General features: G+C 34.0%; 2 protein-coding genes across 3 annotated transcripts in view; one reads left to right on the top strand and one right to left on the bottom strand.

Moving 5' to 3' along the window:
* The window catches only part of LOC145666936 (retinol dehydrogenase 12-like), a 141233-nt gene extending 135503 nt beyond the window's left edge, over window positions 1–5730 (top strand). For both annotated transcript variants that reach the window (XM_081734548.1, XM_081734549.1), the window contains one exon: window positions 1793–5730. In XM_081734548.1, coding sequence (XP_081590674.1) covers window positions 1793–1912 — 120 coding nt within the window. In that variant the 3' untranslated portion in view covers window positions 1913–5730. The remainder of the gene's footprint in view (window positions 1–1792) is intronic.
* Window positions 1–22330, bottom strand: part of LOC145666935 (retinol dehydrogenase 12-like) — a 311781-nt gene that overhangs the window by 77748 nt on the left and 211703 nt on the right. The window lies entirely within an intron of this gene.

Consider the following 22330-nt stretch of genomic DNA (forward strand, 5'->3'; position numbering starts at 1 on the left):
ATCTATGTACTGAATTCCACATCTCCAACTTAAGCGAATTTTCACATTCGACAGTCTTGTTAGTTCGTTATTTAGTAATCTTCGTTCTTAGTGAAAGGTTGGATACAGTTTTCGAAAAAGAATGCATATTTTTAAAAATCTGAGTCTTATATTTCATTGCAATTGTTTTCTATTTTAAAATTAGAATAAAAATAAGCATAATGAACTAGCATAAGGGAAAACCAGTGAACGAACTTTCATCTCTGTGAGCAGATCAGTAATCATAGAAAAAAAATACCATGGTATTTTATATTTGCAAATAATAATAATTATATCTATGAGTGTGCCGCGAAAATTCAAGTTACACCCGTAGTGTGCCGCAAGTTGAAAAAGGTTGGGAAACGCTGATCTAGCCGATGATGAGCGAATCACTTTCAATCTTTTATATAATAGTGCTATATAGATTATGGAACTAGTGTTGCCCAACATAATGTCGAGAGAGAATTTTCGAGATGACACCGAACTCTTCCAAAAACTCATTTTTAAAGACAACACTTTCAAGCCTCCTTTTCAAGACGAAACAGCTTTAAATCTCTTCTCTTGGCTAATACTATTCTTAATCGTTGTTATACTCTACGCAAAAAACATTTTGTTTCAAACAATGCAACATTTAATATAATCTCCTTCAATACAGTTCATTTGAATTATACTGCACATAACCTGATAAATTAATGTTATTTATTTAAGAATTCGTACATACTGTTTATCGTCTGTAATTAATTATTCTCTTTTTCTTAAGTCTTTTAAGCAATAAAAGAAATCCAGTTTGTACCTTGAATTGTTCAGATACAGTGTTTTGCCTTCGTAATATGGAAAATATGATATCTAACTTGTGGCAACCCTGCATATATTTTATCATATATGAAAATCTCAAACCCCCGTTCTGGCCATTAGCCAAGATTTTCGCGCCTGTGATGGATTTCCAGTTCATGATCAATAGCCAGATAAGATACTTGAGGAAATGTCCCACATTTTAATGGTTGGGCAAAACACACTTGAGCATCTGACCTGATACCAAGCTATGAATTTCAAAATGGCAATCTTCACTCGACATACATGAGAGAAACTCCTTTGCACAATATTTAATTACTCCTTGTAAGTGTAACCCTGACTGCTGAACAATGTCTTGCACTTTCATTGAATCTTATATAAATAGTATATCACCAGTGGCGTATTTACAATTTTTTCGGGGGGGGGGGATTTGCTAACATTATTTCTGAAAATGTGAAAATTCTGCAAGATATTTCATTTACTTTACAACAGTAAGTAAGATTTTAGAGGGGCTTAAGCCCGGAAGCTCTCCCTTAAATACGCCACTGTATATCACTATGGAAATAAATTCAAAACAACTACTAAAAATTACTGGCATAACTTTCAAAATGTATGTCTTTTTAACTACTACAATGTTAACGACTTACTTCCTCTTTTCGACAATGATTAAATATGTATTTAAAATGTTCATTATTTTAACACATTATAGAAACATTATTTTTATAGTAATAAACAATGTATTTCTTTTACCACGACAGTGATTGAATCAAGAGCTCTTATAACGAAGGTTAAAAAAATATGACCAGTGATTTCCACCGATGACCTTCAGAATTTCATTCTTCAAGTTTTTCTTGATCAATACCAAAAGTTGTACTCTTATTATGTTAAATGTACAATAAAATAAAATCTTACAAGTTTTTGAAACAGAATGCAGCCTAACGCCTGCAGTATAAGTTGATATTATATATGTTATGTTTTGCAGGAACTTAGAATGAATTCACTCGTCTATGACGAAGCATTTCGAGAAAAGTTATGGAGAAGAACGGAAAAACTAGTGAACCTGGAAGACAATGAAAAGCTTCAAATCTCTTGGAACAAGTAACAACAACATCTTCCTCATGTGCTTCTGTCTTCAACTTAACAAACAGTCTGTGGAAAACGAAGGACTCAGATTTTATTTAGGACAGTCTAGTGAATGGGTTTTGACATATACGGAATGGAATGGTAGCTAAAGACAAAAGTCAACGGTTCCATGTGATAGGTGAAGGGAGCGAAGCTTTTGGAATGTGATGACATATGTTGATAACACAATACTTCAATGTTTGTTATTCCAGTGATTTTGTTTTCATTTATCAACATTTACAAAATGTATTTCAAGGAGAGAATTATGTTTTAAAAGCGAAAACTTATCATGAGTCAATTCATAGATATAAATGTCCTTCTTCAGCATGTTAATTTTCCACTGTCATCTGAAAATAATTCATTTTTATAACATTTTTCATTTTTATCATGGACTTCTCAGGTGTTTTCAATAAGTTAGGTAAAAGTAGTGTTTAAAAATCTAGGATTCAGCAATTCCCTACTAATTCCAGTAATTCTTCAATGTACGAGGTATGAGCATAATGTGAAATGCATATCAAAATCACATCATCATTATCATCATTACTATTATTGAAGAGAGAATTTATGAAGTGTTTACAGTAAATAATTCTTCTTTGTTTCCATCTTTTCCCATTTTTATATGGGGTTGGCAGTTCTGTTTGTCTCTTCTATCCTGAGTGTCCTATATTTTCCATCCTCTCCTTCTCATGTCATCTTGTACGTTGTCCTTTTATCGGTTTTTCCCTTTTCCTTGTTCTTGGCTCTTGCAGTTTTCCAATTCTCTTTCCTATACAGTCGTCGTTTCTTCGTTCTACAGGTCCCAGTCATCTCAGCCTCCATTTTTGAAACTTTTCACTCAGGGATCCCATCTGAACAGTGCCTCTTATATAATCATTCCTTATTCTGACCTTTCTCGTCACATCACACGTCCATCTTAACATTCTCATCTAAGCCACTTCCATTTTCTTTTACTCAACCTTTGTGATTAGCTACGTTACACTACCATACATCAAAGCTGGTCTTATTACCACTTTATATGTATGGCCTTTTAACCTGCAATGTATTTTCTTGTCACACAGCACCTACTACCAGGATTTTATTGATTCTTAATTGTGCTGATCATTAAAGCATAAATAAGTTATATTTGATCAAAGATTTTATAAAGCTCAAACCCAAGAGTTTATAGTTTTAAAATGTACAGTCGTGGTCAAAAGTAAATAGTATATTTCCTGTAAGAACTACATAGAAACTACATTTAAAAGTAATAAGAATAACACACTTAGTTGTCTTACTTGTGTCCATAAAAGTTTTCCTGAAATGTTTCGATATTTATTCCGTGGCCTTTTTCAACAACCAAGTCAATCACATGAAAATCAAGAGATAAAGCATTTTAATCAGTTGAATACGGGCATTAAATACATGTCTGAAACAGTTCATGAAAACTGTTATATGTTCAATTAAATAAAGAAACTGCAACACTTAATATGTTTATAATATATTAAAAATGCTTCAATTAATACACTTCGAAACTATGCTATGCGTAAGTATCGAAAGTGTTATGGAACGGCTTTATCCGCCTTCTGTCGACAGGTATCAGAGCATAAACGGTAAAAGATATCGAGATGCATTTTCTCGAAATCGATTTTCGTCCGAAGAATAGCTTCCATACCCTCCGTTAACTCTCCATTCAATGAGAACTGGTTCAAATTAGTCATTGCCGGTTTCAAACTTTATCACTATAAAACAAAAATAGTAATAGATAGCGATAAGCTGTTTTCTGTAATCGATTCAGTGTTCCAAGAGAGAATACCGTGACAACTTACAATACTCTAGTAAAATCAGAAGGGGTTGAAATCTACTATTCTCGGTTTGAATAATTTCCTTAGAGCAAAAACGGTAATAGATATCGAGATGCAGGTGTTTTTTTTTTCAATGGATTCAGCTTCCCAAGAGTAGGTTCTATTCCCTCCTTTAACCATCTATGCAATTCGGAATTGGTTCAAATTAACGAATTTCTGTTTTAACCTTTATCATCATAGACCAAAAAGAGTAAGACATAGTGAGTAATGGTTCTCTGATATGAATTCAGTGTGCGAAAAACAGCTACTATCGTTGATCTTATTAACGTATTGAAACCAGTACTTAAAGATGTACTTCTTTAAGTTTGGACATTAAGTTCCCATACAGTTTAAAAGTCTACTGTAGTTTCAGACTGTGAAACGAAACTTCCTTGTTCTCTTTCAATGAATCCACACATCCCGCGTTTCATCAGATAAGAAGATGATAGCTGTCCGATGTTGCTGATGATCCGTAAGTTCCGACACTAGGTCCGCCGTGGCTAATAACGAGAGTTTTATTACGAAAGGAAGAGAAATAATACGGTGTTCTACTTTATAATCAATCAATCTCACCATCCAATCTGACTGTAAAACGCATTGTTCACTGTAAAAATACATTGTAATAGAATTCAACATTTTTATTTTCAGAATTTTCAAAGTAAATCGTCTGATCGTGAATTTTACTAGTAGATTGGGAACTCCGTTCAACCTCTTGCTTTGCCTGTATCTCTTGCTTTTTTTCTTTGCCGTAAGCTGTATCATTGTTTGAAGTTGTTCAGAGCCGGATTAATACAGTCTGAAGCCACTCTTGCCCCCACCGCAGTGAATTTTTTACTTAGTGAATTTGGAAGTGCTGTACCAACCGCCGTCCATTCGGATTTAGTACCTGAACAAAAGTTTAAGCTATATTCTATTATATATCATATAAGGAGAGAGAGCAGGATATTTACGCTTTAGCCTCCAGTCTAGACAGCCTAGGCGTTAATCCGAGCCTGAGTATGTTCACGGTTGTTATTTCCTAAATATGATCCAGTCTTTGTATTTAATATAATGTGTTTGGTGTTTCTGAAAAGAAGATGGAGGGTTCTTAAATTGACCCTGATTCATCAATAATCATGCCACAATTATTGAATTGGAATTTAATAATGGTTAATGGTTAGGCACTAATTGTTCCTTCATCTTTTGTATTTGCGTTTCCGAAATATCTTAATTAAAGAAGGGAGACTTCTACGATGCTTAATCATAATGCATTGCCACGTGGTATGGTTATCGCCATAACGAACTATGCACCGATTTAGAGATTGTGTGTTCTTCGAATGCCTCCTCGTTAAACTGTATTTCAGAGTTCAAAAGCTACAAGATTATTTCTTACGTTACTCCAACTTCCTAACTCCTTATATCTTGCATTACTACAACTTTCCAACTACCGAATTTCTAGTTTTTTTTATTATTTTTCTTTCTTCTTTTATAATTCAGCGCCTTCTAAATAAAGATCAGAGTTAACACTATATTCTTGAAGTTTATTCAGAACACTTCACTCATCTACATTTAAACATTATGAATGTAACGAACGAGTAGCATTTATCACTCATAAAATGGGTATGTTCCAATAACTGTTTAGTTTGGCGGTGTGACCCTCAAATAGAATGAAACATAACATAGCCACCTGACTTCCCAAGACATCAACAGAAATTTATTAGTTGACTAAATAGAAGAAGCCACGTTAAGCCATTAACTTACTGTAACGTTACTAAAATTCTCAAAGTTCTTCAAAACAGACCAGAAACTTCACAGTGACCTCAATGTATAGATTATTTATGTTGAATTGTTTGTAGAATATTGTACAAATAAATTAGCTGTAGAAAAAGGTGTCTGTCTGTTAAAAGTAACTGAAGCTATTTATCTTTGTAAATTATTCTTCTTTCATGTATGTGAAGGAACTTATGCAGAGTTGTTTTAATGTTATACTAAGAAAGTATCAACGCTAAAAACAACTCTACATAGGACCAGGTATATTTTATATTATATTAAATAGATCTCAAATATTAAAAAAAAACCTGTTTTATTTCAATTCTAACCTTGATGCTATTCGTAAAATTATCTGAGTAAAAGCGAATGATGGAGTTTCTCTAGTGCATGGGATCTCTGGTTTGATTTCAACTCCCAGCAAGTGGGCTATGTGGTGGACAAATACCATGTGCGTAATTTTTCTCAGCTTTGTCTCGTTCCTCGTTCCTTCCCCGTTAATCCATCATCATTATCCATCTCATTATCACCATCTCCCTTAATATGGGTGCAAATTCGAGAAACATCGAATTAAAAATTCTATATCCACCATGGAGCTCAAAAATTAATCTTTATACTCAGGAACATATTTACGCATGGGCTATGGCCCAAGGTGGAAAGTTTCAAGGGCGGAAAATTTTGACGAGTAGATTTTTCTTTTCGTATTCTAGTTGAGAAAATTTCAGAAATGTATTATCTATGCACATATGCATATGACACTTTTAACATTTGCAAATATCCAAGTAATAAGAACATGTTGGACTAGGAACAAGTACAAAACATTTTAATTTGAGTTTATATTTATTACTAGCTGAAGTATCTTCTCTTTCCAGGATGAGAATAGGTTCATCCTGCACCTCTTCCTCCTTAAGGTGCCCATTACAAAGAAAGTCTACTGACAAAACTTCATTATGATATCTAATTTACAACATTACTTCTCAATTCCAATAACTTTTTACTGATATTCCACATTCCTTGGGAAACTGAAAGAATGACTGGAACAAATAATGAAGAGCAGCACCTTTTGTGTTGCTGCAACTGTTGATTTCTAGACTAGCTGACATATACTTAAAAATAAAGTTAACAGAAATGCCTTCGATATTTGTCTCCACGCCTTCGCTAAAAGTAAAACAATGAGTGAAATAAATAACAAAGAGCAACGTCTTGGGCGTCGCTATTCTAGACAATTCCCAGGCCACTTTATACATACGGGAAGAATAAAGTTTAGAACAATGCGTTCGATATTTCCGTTTCCGCGCCTTCGCTGAAGGTAATGAATTGTCTGAAATAAATAAACGGGAAGAAAATGTTCCCGGAACGAGGAGAAAAGATAGAATATTTGATTAACATTTAAGAGAATAAAGAAGGAGATAAAAAATAAAGTGGCGTTTGTACACGTCTAAAGCTAAGAGAATGAACTTACGTTTCGTTGGAGATGGGACAAGGGGACCTATTATGTCCACGAAATTATCATTCTCGGAGCTTTCACTTGTATGGATTCTAAAGGTCTGGCAGTAGATACAGGATCTGCTTTCGTTTTCGTACAATCCAAACGATCATTAATATGGTTAGATACGTCTCGACGTCTGGATTTCAAATAACACACCTCACTAATTAAACCTAATGTTCACTCACAACCAAAATGTCCACAATTCTCGTGAATTTCTTCGATTACTTTTGTAACTAAAGAAGGCGGAATGCACATTCTCCAATTATTCACAAAACGAAAATTCTTGTCCAACAAAATTTCGTTATCTAATTTATGAAACTTTCCACATTTCTATTTTTAATTTGACTATATGGATTATCACTTTTTTCTAAACACTTCATGATGTTATCGTACTCTGCATGTTCCAGTTGTTTCTTGGTCAATTTTCCTTATGTTAAGTTTTTGAAAAACGTTGGAAGGAATTCGAGATTATTTATTGCAATAATTTCATTTTAAGGGGCTAATAATATCCTGGAACATGCATCACTACTGCATTTTTACATCTGCAATATGCATAATTTCCAACTAATTTTAAATTCTAACCAATTTCCAAGTAATTAATGCCAACCGAGAGTTCCAATGACGAATTTTATTTAGAAACACTAAACAGTTATGACCCGTCTACACTGTCACGTGGTGATCATATAATTAATTGAAATGCATTAGTTTTAGCTTTAATATACTCCTGGATGGGAGTGGCCACTTATGTCTTGGCCAATCTTTGGTTTTCAATTTATTAATTTTCTGGGTCGCCATCACATATCTGAGTGAAAATCTCAAAAAATACCAAGTAAGAGTCGAGGTAATGAAGGTTCTAATTACGTTAAACAGATCACAACGCAGGGACATAAAAACACTGTGACTAGAGAAAGCTATAGATGTTGAAAGTAATTGTTTTATAAGATAAGGAAATAAATAAAGAAATCGAATTTTACTATAATGAATTTTATAAGGCGTGATTTTTCTTGTATACATATGTAACCGTCATAATCTTAATAGTACTTAACCTATTTCTCCCATCAATCGTTACCATCAGCAACCACCAATAGTCATTGATTCTTAAGTATTAATTACTGTTTTGAAGTATATCAAATAACATCCCAGCATACGCATTTAACAAATTATTTACGTTACAGCAGGAAATTTATGCCGGTTATAATTCAATCAACATTATACTAACCAGACCTATTGAATAGAGTCCTTCTATTTTATAGAAATATCCTTCTGGATACAAATAATACTTTCCTTTTATTATTATTATACATCTTCATAAATGATATTTTATAATATCATATCGTATTCAAATAAACTTCAAAGCAAAGTTCCCTTTTAATTCAATATCGGTAAACAAATCTTGAGCCACCAAGTAAATACGTAAACTTGGTCTTTAATATAACAAAGTTAAGTAAGGGGTATGGACACGTGATTAGTCTTCACAAAACAGCTAATTATTATTATTTTTCCAGCTAGGTTAATCACTTTGGCTGTGATTAGTACATTACTGAAGGTATAATAGATATAAATTCGTTCCATTTATTTTAAGTTACTTGATATGATGCGTGTATAACAAAAATTTAGATAGAAAGTTTTAACATGATTCAATACATTATAATAATTATGAGTAGCGGCATTATGAAGTAAGAGAAGGGCCAAAGCCTAGAAGGACTCTAGAAAAGCTTTTAGCCAGAAACCATTTTCTCGGATAACAAGAGTCTCAGATATCCTCTGATCTTATTGGCTGATATAGACAGAACATCAAGAGTCATGACCTACATATAGCGGAAAGTAAAGGCCAGCTGCTGTCGGCCTTTGTAGCCGAGCGTGCTAGTGCAATATGCAAGTAATGAAGATCGGTTTTGGCGTGAGTTCAAACCCTGTCCAAGGATTTCTTTTATTTTTTTATATTTTCATAACACTTTTTTCATTAAAATAAGCTTGCAGTTTTACTATACGGATCCATAGTAAAAGTATTAGTAGCAGTAATAGAAGTAATATCAGTAATATTAGTAGTAGTAATAGTAGTAGAAATAATAGTAGTAGTAGTAATAATAGCAATAATAATAATAATAATAGTAATAATAGTAATAGTAGTAGTAATAGTAATAGTATAAATAGTAGTAGTAGTAGTAGGAACAGGTTAGAAGCCCCGCAGGAGTTGGTTAGGTTCTGTTCTCTTGCCCAAATTTTTCTGTACATTTTACATAACCAACTTCAAACAGCTGGCTAGGGTAGCGCGCGAATACTGAAACTCTTAGGATAGGTGTAAATGCAGCCAGCAATGGATATCACTTTCATGATTCTCTTGATAATTCTAAATTAACCAATTTCGCAATTAATATTAAAATATTCACTTGCTTGTTCCCAATAACCTTGCAACTTACGCTTCTAACATAGATAAATGCAATTTAGTCGATAGGCTATTTATTAGTTTTACACTTCGATCCGGCTTTTAAGAAAATGATTCTTCTATTCTATTCTATTCATTTTCCTTGCAGGGTATTTTATAGAAAGAAGTCACAGCACTATGGCTCAGTTGCTTCACTATAACTGTTCCAAACTGTTTGTTGATATTATAATTGTAGAAGATTGCCCGTTCCAAAATGGACGAATTAGCCTGTTCCAAGTAATTCTGTTTCAACACTATGTTGGTAAATAAGAAGGAAGGCAGACACGTAGAACATACAAGAAATTATATAAAATAATATAAAAATTACAATACACTAGATTATGTCTAAAATTTAAATTGTGTTTTAAATTTAAATTGAAATAATTAAAGAGCATGACGCTCTAGTGCGTAAAACATTCCACGCCATCTTGCCAACCTCCACACTCAATATGAATCTTGTTTAAAAGAAAATTTTATGTATGTATATTCAGTTTTTTAACTTGTCAACTCTATAGATCTTCTTCTTCTTTTAACCCCGTATTAAAATTTCTTTTTATCTTTTAACAATTCTAAATTAATTATAATAGTATTATATCGCACAGATATATATATTATATGGTAACTTAGTAAACAATAAACATTAGTTAGTCACTTAACAAGAACATTAAATTATGAATTAAGTATATGAACAATAACTAATGTAATTAACAAATGAATAAATATAGATAAAATGTTATTGTCCATTTACGGAATATAACAAAATGTCTCCATTTTCGTACAGATACTACAATTACATATGCTTCTAATTCAGTCATTGTAAATTTCTTTGAGCGTTGTTCAGAGTTTTGCAATAAAATCCAAGAATGTGTTTCTTACAATTTACTTCTTGAAAAAATACATTTCCAACAGCTCCAAAAGAGCTATCAGTTACTAAAGAGAAATTCTTACCTAAAACAGGGTGATTTAACAACGATAAGGATTCTTTTAATTTATTGAAGCTTTCTTCACGTTGCTTCCAAACCCATTTTTCGTTCTTCTTAAAAAGTTCATATAATGAATGAGCTAAATCAACAAAATGATGGACAAATTTTGAACTTTACTCAAATGAAACTAAACTTTTTTTCAATTTTTTGACAGTTTTTGGGCAACGTAAATTCGAATTGTGTCTACGTATGAATTCTTTCTTACACCATTTGACGCAGCTACAAAGTAAAGAAATTTAAAACTTGTGTTTTTCAAATTGAAAATTTTCCTAAGTTCATAGTCATATCCACTTCTTCCAATTTTGTATATAAGAAATCCAAAATTTGTAACTGCTCATTAAAAGAAAAGCTAGGAAACAAAATGTCGTCAAAGTATATGACCAATTTGTCATATGAGGCATGTCCTAATAGAGTCTGAAGACACTACATAAGTCCTACATGTCCATTTGAATAACCATACAGAATTGATGTAAATCTATACACTTTGCCATGGTATAATCTGGACAACTTTAAAAAATGGGTACCTGTGTGTATGTCCCCATCAGATCGACAGTTGATACGAATTTTGCACCTTGAAAGTTTAACAACAAATCATCAATCTTATTTACTTTGAGCTGTTTAATTTTCACAAATCTGAGGTCACCTGAGATATAAAAACAAATTCAGTAAGAAATGTTACCAAGTATCTGTAAATAATGACTACAATTCTATGTTCTATTCGACATTTTAAATGTAGGACCTGGAAAACTTTCCTTTACTTACTTCCCAATTGATGATGTTGTTAAGCATACTACTAATAATTCCAGTGTAAATTAGTATCGTAGGCTGCATCTGAATATTTGTTAATTAAAGAGGCCTAATAACGCTACGAAGAAGACGCTGCCAAAGAGAATTTTAGTGTGCGTTGTTTCAAGTTTGATTCGTTGTGGAAATAGCCATATCTTCTATCTTCAGTATTTAAACAATATTTGGTGCTGGCTAGCATTTAACGCAGAAAACGAGATGGTGTTGGCTCTATCGCTTTCACTATAGATCGTGAAGACAATTGAGGATCTTCTAGATTGAAAGAAGTCGAGAAAACAAGCAACAATGCAAAAGGATTCGCGATGCGGTGCCGATGACCACCTTAACTTAAAATTTTCAACTTATCGTCTTAAGCTTTTCGTGGCAGCAAACTCTATTTTCTTTTTAACCCCTTACCGCATGCCCTGCCATATATGGCACATAACCTTTTTTCACTTTAGCTTTTTTGAGATTTATCAAAAGCACCAAATGACTGTTTTGTCTCCTGTGTGAGATATTGAAGTGTACGAATAAGAGATTTTGGTGTTATCTGGCATGTTCTTTGTGAGTTGTAAGTGTGTCATATATTGCACTTACTTATTTCTCGTCGGAATTAAGTGGAAACATCTAAAAATTCAAGTTTTAATTCATTTTTCAAGTTCCCATATGAGGATTTCCAAGACTGATTATTTTTTTTTTTCGCTAAAAAAAGTCACGCAGAAAGGGGTTAATTTAACCAACAACGTGAATCAGCTATTTGAATTAGAAGAAAGCAATATGTGATTTAGAATGACGGAAATAACGCTACTGGCAATCTATGCTCCACGTTGAACTTCTTTCTTCTTAGAAAACAATTGTCCTTCGTCATCTCTAAATTGTATGTTATTATTATTATTATTATTATTATTATTATTATTATTATTATTATTATTATTATTATTATTATTATTATTATTATTATTATTATTATTATTATTATTATCAGTACTATATCTCGGTTTAAATTAGTGTTAATAATCTCTATTTGCCAGCTAGAAATTGGAAATACTAACGTTAGAAAGTACTACTCTCCAGACTCGTGTTTCCAATTGCAATGGCGATCTGGTGTCGGAAATATATATTATGTCTGGTGTCTGGGTTATTATTCTCCTAAATTTAGTTTGACATGTAGCATTAATTGTAGTAGAGTGCTTCGAGTACTCCCAGATTGTTCTCATTAACACATGGTACATCTTATATTGCCCATGTTGTTAATGCTAGAAGTACGCACCTATGATGTGTTCTTAGGTACTGTTAGGGAAATTCCATCACTGATTGTTAACGGTCAATTAGAATCGAGAATGTAAATGATGAACCCAATTTAAAGATATGGACAACTTGTATTTCGAGTCATAGATATTTTAGTGTTGTTTGTGTAACAATATGTCAATTACGTGAGTCTAACTGAGTGACTGTTCTGTAGCAATAAAAGGAAAGGCAAACAAGTCTATATCTGACATTGTTGATAATTATGCCAAAACTTGGACATCCTCCAGGTGAGTGAGGTTGCCAATGTCGTATAAATGCCAGTCTGGACGAATACTTGGTTGGCTATTGAAGTACGAGGACGAATATACTACTTAAGTACTTGAGTGACCCATACTAGAGCTTGGTGCAGTGGCGGATCCAGGGAAGCGATCGGAGCGATTCCTCCCCCCCCCAGAAGAGGAAACTTTCGTATTTTATATACATAAATAAAACCCTTCCAGAGTTTGAAACTGTTAAAAGTAGCTCTAAGTAGCAGTATGACAACTCACCGTTTCCCCCCAGAAGTCGGTCCTGGATCCGCCTCTGACTTGATGTCTATCTACAATTCTCTTTGAGTATGTACGAGTGACTTGTGTTGAAGAATACACCTTCTGTATATTTTCTGTATCTGTCACTTTCTGATGTCATGATCAAATTGACGAACATTTATACAACTGAAAGGTGCTTGCACTACAACTCATGGTTACCAAAATTCAGGCAGAAATCACTACATGTGTGTATGAGATTTCATTGAAGAAATCATTGTTAACCCACACCTCTTACAAACCGAGCATTTTGTCAGCACTCAGCATCTCACATCACTTACATAACGTTGTCCTACAAAATGTGTATAAATGTTTACAATAACATTACAATTCCAAAATGATTACGTTATTATAACATTTTACACACATCTTTCCACATCACCCACATTCACAGACTAAGTTTTGTAAAACAGCAAACTCCAAACTAACAAAAATAAACTTTGATAATCTTCCAAATTAAAATTAAAAACTAACACTGCTGAATCAAGAGGAATAATTACTCAGTAACAACCTCCTACTTGGAATCTTCAATTTTGAAGTTTTGGAGCAAAACAGATCAAGACAATAATCATTTTTGGAAAAGTAATTATTTTGTCGGAGACCATTTTATGAGTATATTACAGACCCTCAAAGGAACCGTATATGCTAATTTCTACTTTTTGTAGAAATGAGTCTGTGGACATGTGGCTCACTGGATTTCCTGTACGGAGCCACTAGAATGCACGTGTGAGTGTGTTGTTTCCAAGTACTCTGTCATCCTGCGTATGAATACAAAATTTACCTCACTTAATGAACGTGACCGTAATAACGCTTTGTCTTCTCAAGAAGAAGTTCGTGATAATCTGTAAACATCGAGTTTACTGCCATGAAATATTAAACATCAATTTAAAATAAGTGTTTGATGGATGGTTTTGTTTAATATGATACATTAATATTCTGCGATGGCAAGATTTTTTCTTCACCGCCTACGATGATGATTTGGCGGAAGTGCTTTACGTGTGTACAAGATATGGTGATATGTCCTTCTTCTAGTGGAAAAAAATTGTGAAATGTCAAAGCCAAAGAAAAGCAGCAATGGGAGCAAATAAAACAACTATATTTTACATATGTTTTATGTCTGAAGTGAACGAGAAACATTATTGTGTAACGATACCATGGAATATTTTTCGGAAGCTTTAACTGTGCCAGTTATCAACAGAAAATAATTATCCTATCCTTTGGAGGTTGCATATTATTAACATTTCTTTACCGCACATGGCGAAATCAGTATGGAAATGGGCTTATAATAGAAATGATTTGGTTTATAAAATAAAAACGTTTACAAATATTGTGTTTGTGAAGTGAAAATTTACGATGTTGAGGTTCTTTTGAGAAAGTATGAAATATTCAGTGTGTTTTAGTTGTTTGCAAGGATTGGACAAATTATATTAAAAAACGAAAAGGTAAGTAAAAGAAAGCAGGAGAATAAAAATTAGTAATCAAAAATCATTTTGGTTATTTTATCTTAAAAAGTGATTCTAATTTTCAGTGTGAATCATCAAAGCACATTAAATTAAGTGCTTTTTGATATATGTGATTGGTGTGTGTGTGTGTGTGTGGATATAATAGCATATAAAGACATTAAACGCGGACATGCTTATCACTATTGATCAAGAATAGTGGTTCTTTGGTAATCATTGTCGCTAAAAGAACCTTGTGTCGGGTTCGATCCTCAGCCAGACGATGGTTTGTATTTTTAACCGAGCAGAATATGAATCGGAATCATTTTTGGGAAAGAAATAATAGGATAAACTTTTAATCAAATCGTACGTATCTGCGAAAGGGATTAAGGAATAGATGCACTAGTTCATATGCAATTCATTGCTCCGAAACAAATTAACTATACGGTAATCAAACTCCGACATCTGTTATAAGTGTATTACCATAAACATGATCCGAACCGCTTATGTTGTAGATTTGGTACCTGACATGTTATAAATTAAGCAGCCCGTATAGGAACGGAACCACTGTGATGTTATAAACGGAAAACAATTCTAGCCCCTACGTCCTTTATTTGAACAGCTTCCGTTGAGAAGTGCGGATGATGCAGATTGTATCAATAGCAAGCCGATCAGCTGTAGAAGCATGACTTAAAGTGAAGTAAGTAGACTTCTAGTGAGGAGAAAGAGTTTTGATGTGATGCACCTAGGAAACGCCATTACAAAGAGTGAATGTTAGATTTTTTCTTTCTGGACTTTTTATTTATTTTTGAGCATTTTATAAATCGTATGAGTATTGCTATTGTGTTAATTGAACCGGAAGTATGATCTGTCAGGAAAGTAAATGTACACCTATTTTTCGAGTCTGGCATTCCTGCGCTCCATCCGTGGAGAGTATGAGAATTAAATCAATCAAATGTTTACTGAGGGGCAAAAAGAAAAACTTAATCTGAATAAGACATTGCAGAGGGGCACAAGCTGTGAATACGAATAGTGCATTGTGTAAATAAAGGACGACACCGAAAGAGAAAGCCAGAAACAGCTTTTAAACTTACAAAAAAAGAGTAAAAATCGTCGAAGTGGGAACATAAAACACAAATACAACAAATACGCCGACAACTAAACGATCACCATGCCATGAGCTTGGTGTAGTGGTTAAGGTGCTGGCTTACAAATGCAAAGGACGCAAGTTCGAATCTTAAGCGAGGACATTTTTAAAAATTTTGTTAATAATACATACAACTCATGAGAGATGGTAAAAGAGGTCGTATTTAGTTTTTCGTAGCAATTATTATTGGTAATGTTTAGTACTGATAATACTTTTTGTCTTTGTGTATTGCTTTTATTCTTTTCTTCATTTCCAAAGAGAAGAATATCCGAACAAATGCCACCAAAATTCCTCATATTTTGAATGTAAACGCCATTTGCTATTAGTGAAGAATAAATATTGAACGTTCCGATGTAGCTGCAAAAAGTAAAAAGAAAAACATGGAAGTGGACCATACTCATGGTTATTAAAAATACAATTTCTACATGGCTTACACCTCCCGACCACGTTTCTACGTTAGCAAGTAAGAGGCTTGTGTTTAGGTTAGGCTCGTCAATACGTTTTGCAAAGGGGCCCGGTTTAGCTCTGACGCACCATAGGTGCGAGAAGGGAGAAAAACACTTTTTCTCTCTCCCTCTGTGTGTCTATTTATCTATCTATTTGTATATATATAACGCTATTTGTGAATGCCATAACCACCCTAATTTTCAGCGGATTGAGACGAAACTTGGCACAAACATTAATTGTTGAAATATCTTGATGAGTTCGTTAACCAGAATAATCAGATGAAAATGTTCAAAATGGTGGCCCTTCAAACTCTTAAAAAGTTCCAAGGGAACCAAATTTCGCCCATAAATAGGTATTCAGAAAGTTTGAATAAATTTTCCTCTTTTACTGAAATATTTGTGTGCAGAAACTTATTGAAATATTGGACCCGATTAATCGCCTAAAGAAGGTTCACGCCCTTTCGCTACGGTCAGGTTTTTTTTTTTTTTTTTTTTTTTGCAGGAGGGGGTTATTTTCCTATCGGAACAAGATGATTGTTAGTGATGATATGAAATTACACATTGAAAGTGAAGTAACTTGTATAACGTGTTATTTGAAAGAATAATATAATAAATGTGCATTCCTTTAACACAGAGAACTGTAATTCATGTATTTCGAGTTCGGGAGCCTGAATGGCGAGGAGTGTTATTTGATTTGCTTTTTAGTAACACATTGCATTGCAAATAAAGGTAGGCAACATTAGTGGTAAGTAAATAATAATAATAATAATAATAATAATAATAATAATAATAATAATAATAATAATAATAATAATAATAATAATAGGTGTTGTTTGTGGCAAGGTAATATCTTAATCAATTCTTCTTCAAACGTAATGATTGTAACGCCATATCTCCCTTACAAACAAAATATTAGCAATTTATATCGAGAGAACGAGAAACTGTAGAGCGATGGGACCAACGTTGGACAGTATGCACTTATAGTACTCAGAAAAGTAAGCGATTTCAATGCAAAAGGAACGAAGAGTCATTGTCATGGGTAGTCATAGGGCCACGGCAGAGCACTCTTTAGGCAAAGTGTCAATGACTTATATCGAGAGGTGATACTGGGATGGGACCAACTTTGGACACCGTGGACCCATAAAGCGCATCGAAAAAAATAGGGGGGGGGGGCAGCAGCCAGCCTTACTTATTTCCACATAATAATATAAAATTATATTGTCGAAATACACACACGAGTTAGCTACTAATATTTCATATTATTATTATTATTATTATTATTATTATCGACAGCGTCTTTTCATTACGTGTGCGTGTTTGACATGAAGCCAAAGAGAAGATCCATCATTCGTAGAAAGAATAATAGTCAGTTACTTTAACTGTGAACGACAACAAAAAATACGAAAAGAGTGGACTACCTGTAGCGTAAAGAAGCAATATTTTCTCTCAAATGGATAAAAAATCCAGCCGAGATTAATTCGAACTCGCATGGACGGCGCGAAAAGCCAGTGCTTTGTCCACTTTTTTTTTAACTGACTCACTGAATGTGTTTCAGTAACTTACTTATTGCTAATTTTACTTGCTTCACTCGTTTAACTTGCTTTTTCTAATAACTTAAAACGACAGAGACACGAACACAGAAACATCGAGAACAGTTAAAAATCATAGATGCTCTCCCGCCGGGAATCGAACCCAGAACTCCATACACCAAAGGCGCACGTGCTAGCGACTAGACCAGCGGGAAGGGCACCACTCTTTCCCTGTGTCGTTTGGGATTACGACCACTGTCTTGCCAGCAATCACTTCTGTGGGTTGTATACTATGATCACATGTTTCTTCTCTGCTGCAAGAGTAAAACCTACATTATATGTAATACATGAGGTATTTAGACCTACATGCTCTTCATATAATGTAATAAAAGGGTCATGCTGGGAATAAGAAAAAGAACATTCCTTGGACAAAACGGAAACTATTGGCATCAGAAATATTTATCTACGAGGCATGCGCAGTAGTATATTTCAGAATAGTTACTGTTTTGTTCAGTAAACGAAGAAAGGGGTATAAAAAAGCAAATATGTCGCGTCAACGAGATCGACCAGATTTGACAGGGGCGGAAGCAGATGTATAGTAATACAACAACTTCGCTCAGTTGATACGAGCCGGTTGATATCACTACCCGAGTTGGTCTTCTGCTTGGGCTCAAGAATTCGACCGTGCAGGTCTCAGCCTTAATTTTAAGAACTACAGTATAATTTTAAGTACTACAAGAAACATACCTTTGACTCGACTCGGATTGAACTCGAGTCGAGTCGAATTTTGGCTCGACTCCTGCTCATCCCTATTCGTATTTATATTTTGTTTCCACTTCAACAATTTCTACTTTTTTTTATTTATTCGTTTACCTATTGTTTCTGGATTTCTCTGTCGGTGTCGTCCTTTATTAACACCATGAACTATTCTTATTCCCAGCTTGTGACCCGCTTCAGTTTAGACTTATTCAGTTTATTCTTATTCAGTTTAGACTTTTCTCCTTACATTGACTTGACATGTGATTGATTTAATTCTCACTTTCCGCGCACGACCGATGAAAATGTTTTATTATTATTATTATTATTATTATTATTATTATTATTATTATTATTATTATTATTATTATTATTATTATTATTATTATTATTATTATTATACTATTGAACTTGCACGGCGAAATTACTGTATAATACGATATCATTTCAATAATTTTATTCCATTGTATGTTATTTAATTTATTAATGGGCACTAAATTGTCTCCAGATCAACGAATAAATTAACTACGGCATGCACTTTGGTGGAAATATCATTACAGGAACATGTTTGGAGCGAACCAATAATCTTATTGCAATGATATTTCCACCAAAGTGCATGCCGTAGTTAATTTATTCGTTGATCTAGAGACAATTTAGTGCCCATTAATAAACTAAATAACATACAATGGAGTAAAATTACAGAAATGATATCGTATTATACAGTAATTTCGCCGTGCAAGTTCAATAGTATAATAATAATAATAATAATAATAATAATAATAATAATAATAATAATAATAATAATAATAATAATAATAATAATAATAATTATAATAATAATAATAATAATAATAATAATAATAATAATAATAATAATAAAACATTTTCATCGGTCGTGCGCGGAAAGTGAGAATTAAATCAATCACATGTGAAGTCAATGTAAGAAGAAAAGCCTAAACTGAATAAGAGATTGAAGCGGGTCACAAGCTGGGAATAAGAATAGTGCACGGTGTAAATAAAGGACGACACCGAAAGAGAAATCCAGAAACAGCAGGTAAAAGGAGAAAAAAGAGTAGACATTGTTGAAGTGGAAACATAAAATACAAACACGAATAGGGATGAGCACAAGTTGAGCCAAAATTCAATTCAGCTCGAGTACAATTTGAGTCGAGTCAAAGGTAATTTTCTTGAATTGAGTTCCGAGCCAAGTCGCTGTTTTCGAGGTCGAGTTTCGAGTTGAGTTGAGTTTGATAATGGCTCTCTCGCTCGTTCAGCTCGTTTTAACTCGTTTTGAAATATTGGCCTGATCAGACTGGAAAGCAAAAGCCATGAGAAATGTAAGCAGTAATGTGGAATACTTTTAGTGTTGCTCACGACAGAGATGCGTCTCATCTCGTAATTTTAGTGCATCTCGTGGGGCAATTTTAGTGTATCTCGTCTCGTCTAGATAACGAGAAGACAAGAGTTTATTATTATTATTATTATTATTATTACGAGACAGCCTCAAATATCGTAATCACCAATATAAGTATATATTGGTGGTGGTATATTGGTAAAATCAAGGCTGAGATCTGCACGGTCGAATTCTTGAGCCCAAGCAGAAGACCAACTCGGGTAGTGATATCAACCGGCTCGGCTCGTATCAACTGAGCGAACAGCTCGAGTCGGCTCGGTTGGGATTAGCCGATGACCCGAGCCGGCTTAGTTGGAACAAGCCATCGACTCAGCTCAATTGAGCCGATGGCTCGAGCTTTCTCGGTTGGGATGGGTCACCTACTCGGCTCATGTGAACCGGTTCGAGCCAGCTAAGTTGAAACTAGTTCATCAGCACGTTTCGACTCAGCTCAACTAAGCCGATAGCTCAAATCGGCTCGGTGTGGTGAGCTGTTGGCTCGGCTCACTTCTCGATTCGGTTCGATATTGAATGAGCTGTAAGCCGAGCCGCTCGAGCCGTTGAGAAGCCCAAACCCGGTCCCAGCTGTTTTGAATATGTTTGGATGAAGCCTATAACTTTTAACAATTTTTTGCTCGAGCCCGAATACTTGCCCCTTCGGAACTCAAACCCAGAACGTGACCGATGTCCTTGCCTCCTGAAGACTTCCAGACGACCGAGATCGACAGTCAATTAGCTTTTACTATTCAGATACAAACCGTATATCTTTTAAAGATTATACATGGAGTTGATATAATAATAATAATAATAATAATAATAATAATAATAATAATAATAATAATAATAATAATAATAATAATAATAGTTTTAAACTTGCCCTGAAATTTGGCAAAACTTACTTAAAAGTAGAGATTTCGGGGAAAGGGTTCCGTACCTTCAAGACACACCTCTGCAACTACCAACATTTTAAACTAGAACCTTTTATTGAAGTTTCATGTAGAAAGTATGTTTTGAGGAAAATAACTGTAATAAATATAACTGAATATGACGCGACAGTAAGGCATATAATAAACTAATTTTTAGAATATGCAGAGGTAAATATAAAAGCTATGCTACAAAAATACCTACACAGAGTATAATTCAATGAGCTCTGAAATACAATGTAACGAAATAGCCTATGAGATTCAGTCTACAGAGCGTGTGGACTTTGTGGTGGACAAACACCGTGCTCGTGGGTTTTCTCGGGGTTCTCCCGTTTCCTCCCACTTTCTTCATTCCACCATTTCACTCATCTCTCACCATCACCGTCTCCTTTAGTCTAACCGGCATAACCGTGGGACGTAAAGCTTAAAGATTTCATTTCATTTTCAGTCTACAGAGCAATTGTTACTTAAAGAATGGACATACACTATTTCGAGAATCGAGACAAGACGGGAAATGTTTACGATACTTTTCGTCTCGTCTCGATTCTCATCTCCAAAGAGAGACGAAAATTTTGATTTAGCCCTGACCCGTCTCGAATGTAAAATGTTAATTCTCATGTTATTTTATTTGTTTTAGAAACGAGATGAGAAACTCCTCTTCTCGTGAGCAACATTAAACCAAACCGAAATATTCTTTCCAAATGTCACGTTTCTTCTTGTAATGGTATGACCTGAGCGATAATTTAGCTTCTAGCTTTTAATCTTCTACGAGATAATAATAATTATTATTATTACTATTATTATTCCTGAAGATTTGATAGTTCAAGCATTGAAACATCCGAGTATTCAAATATCTGAATATAATAAAACGTATGTTATCGCTGATCAATCGCCATCAAAAATTCTAAAGTAAGAAAAAAAATTGCAACGTGCATTCGCAGAAGCACCTTGACCACTGAACCGCGATCGCTACGCGGTAAACGATCTGTCCTTAGTCTGGTTACGTTAGGTTTCTTTGTCTCCGCTTGCAAACTTGTATGTTATATTTTTCGATTCAAAATGTCTTTCGTATTTCTTTTATGAAGTCGGCAAAGTTTATATTAATAACTTGAGTTTTTCTTAAACCACTGGTTCACAAGTTCGTTCTTTCTCCACACGAAACTACAAATATGACAGATTGAATTCTCATACACCCCATTTCTTTCAAAGCAGTCGCCATTACCTGGTCAAAGACTTATTTCCGCCACGATTCATATTAACCAAAATAAATTCATTTTTCGGAAGCGGAACTTTCACTTTCCGGATTTCGCAAAATTATGGAATTCAGTTATACTCCGGAATTCAGAAGAATTTCGGAACTCGGAAAGAATCCGGAATTTAGAAAATTCCGGAGTTGAGAAAAACTCCGACTTTCGAAAAAATCCGGATTTTCCGAATTCCGGAATGTTAACGAAATCAGAAATTTCTAAATTCCGGATTTTTCCGAATTCCGAAATTATTACAAAATTGGAATTTTCCGAATTCCGGAATTTATCCGGCTTTACTTTCGGGAGTCCGAAAACTAATAATTCGGGAACGGGCTATCCCTAGTTTATACACAACCTTTCAGAACACTAAGCTAGTAGCTGTCTACAAACAAACAAGTAATGCAAAGCATGTTGTATACTGCAATACGTCATGTATTAAAATC

Source organism: Thermobia domestica, chromosome 12 (genome assembly GCF_964235325.1).
Source record: "Thermobia domestica chromosome 12, izTheDome1.hap1.1, whole genome shotgun sequence".
Classification (NCBI taxonomy): domain Eukaryota; kingdom Metazoa; phylum Arthropoda; class Insecta; order Zygentoma; family Lepismatidae; genus Thermobia; species Thermobia domestica.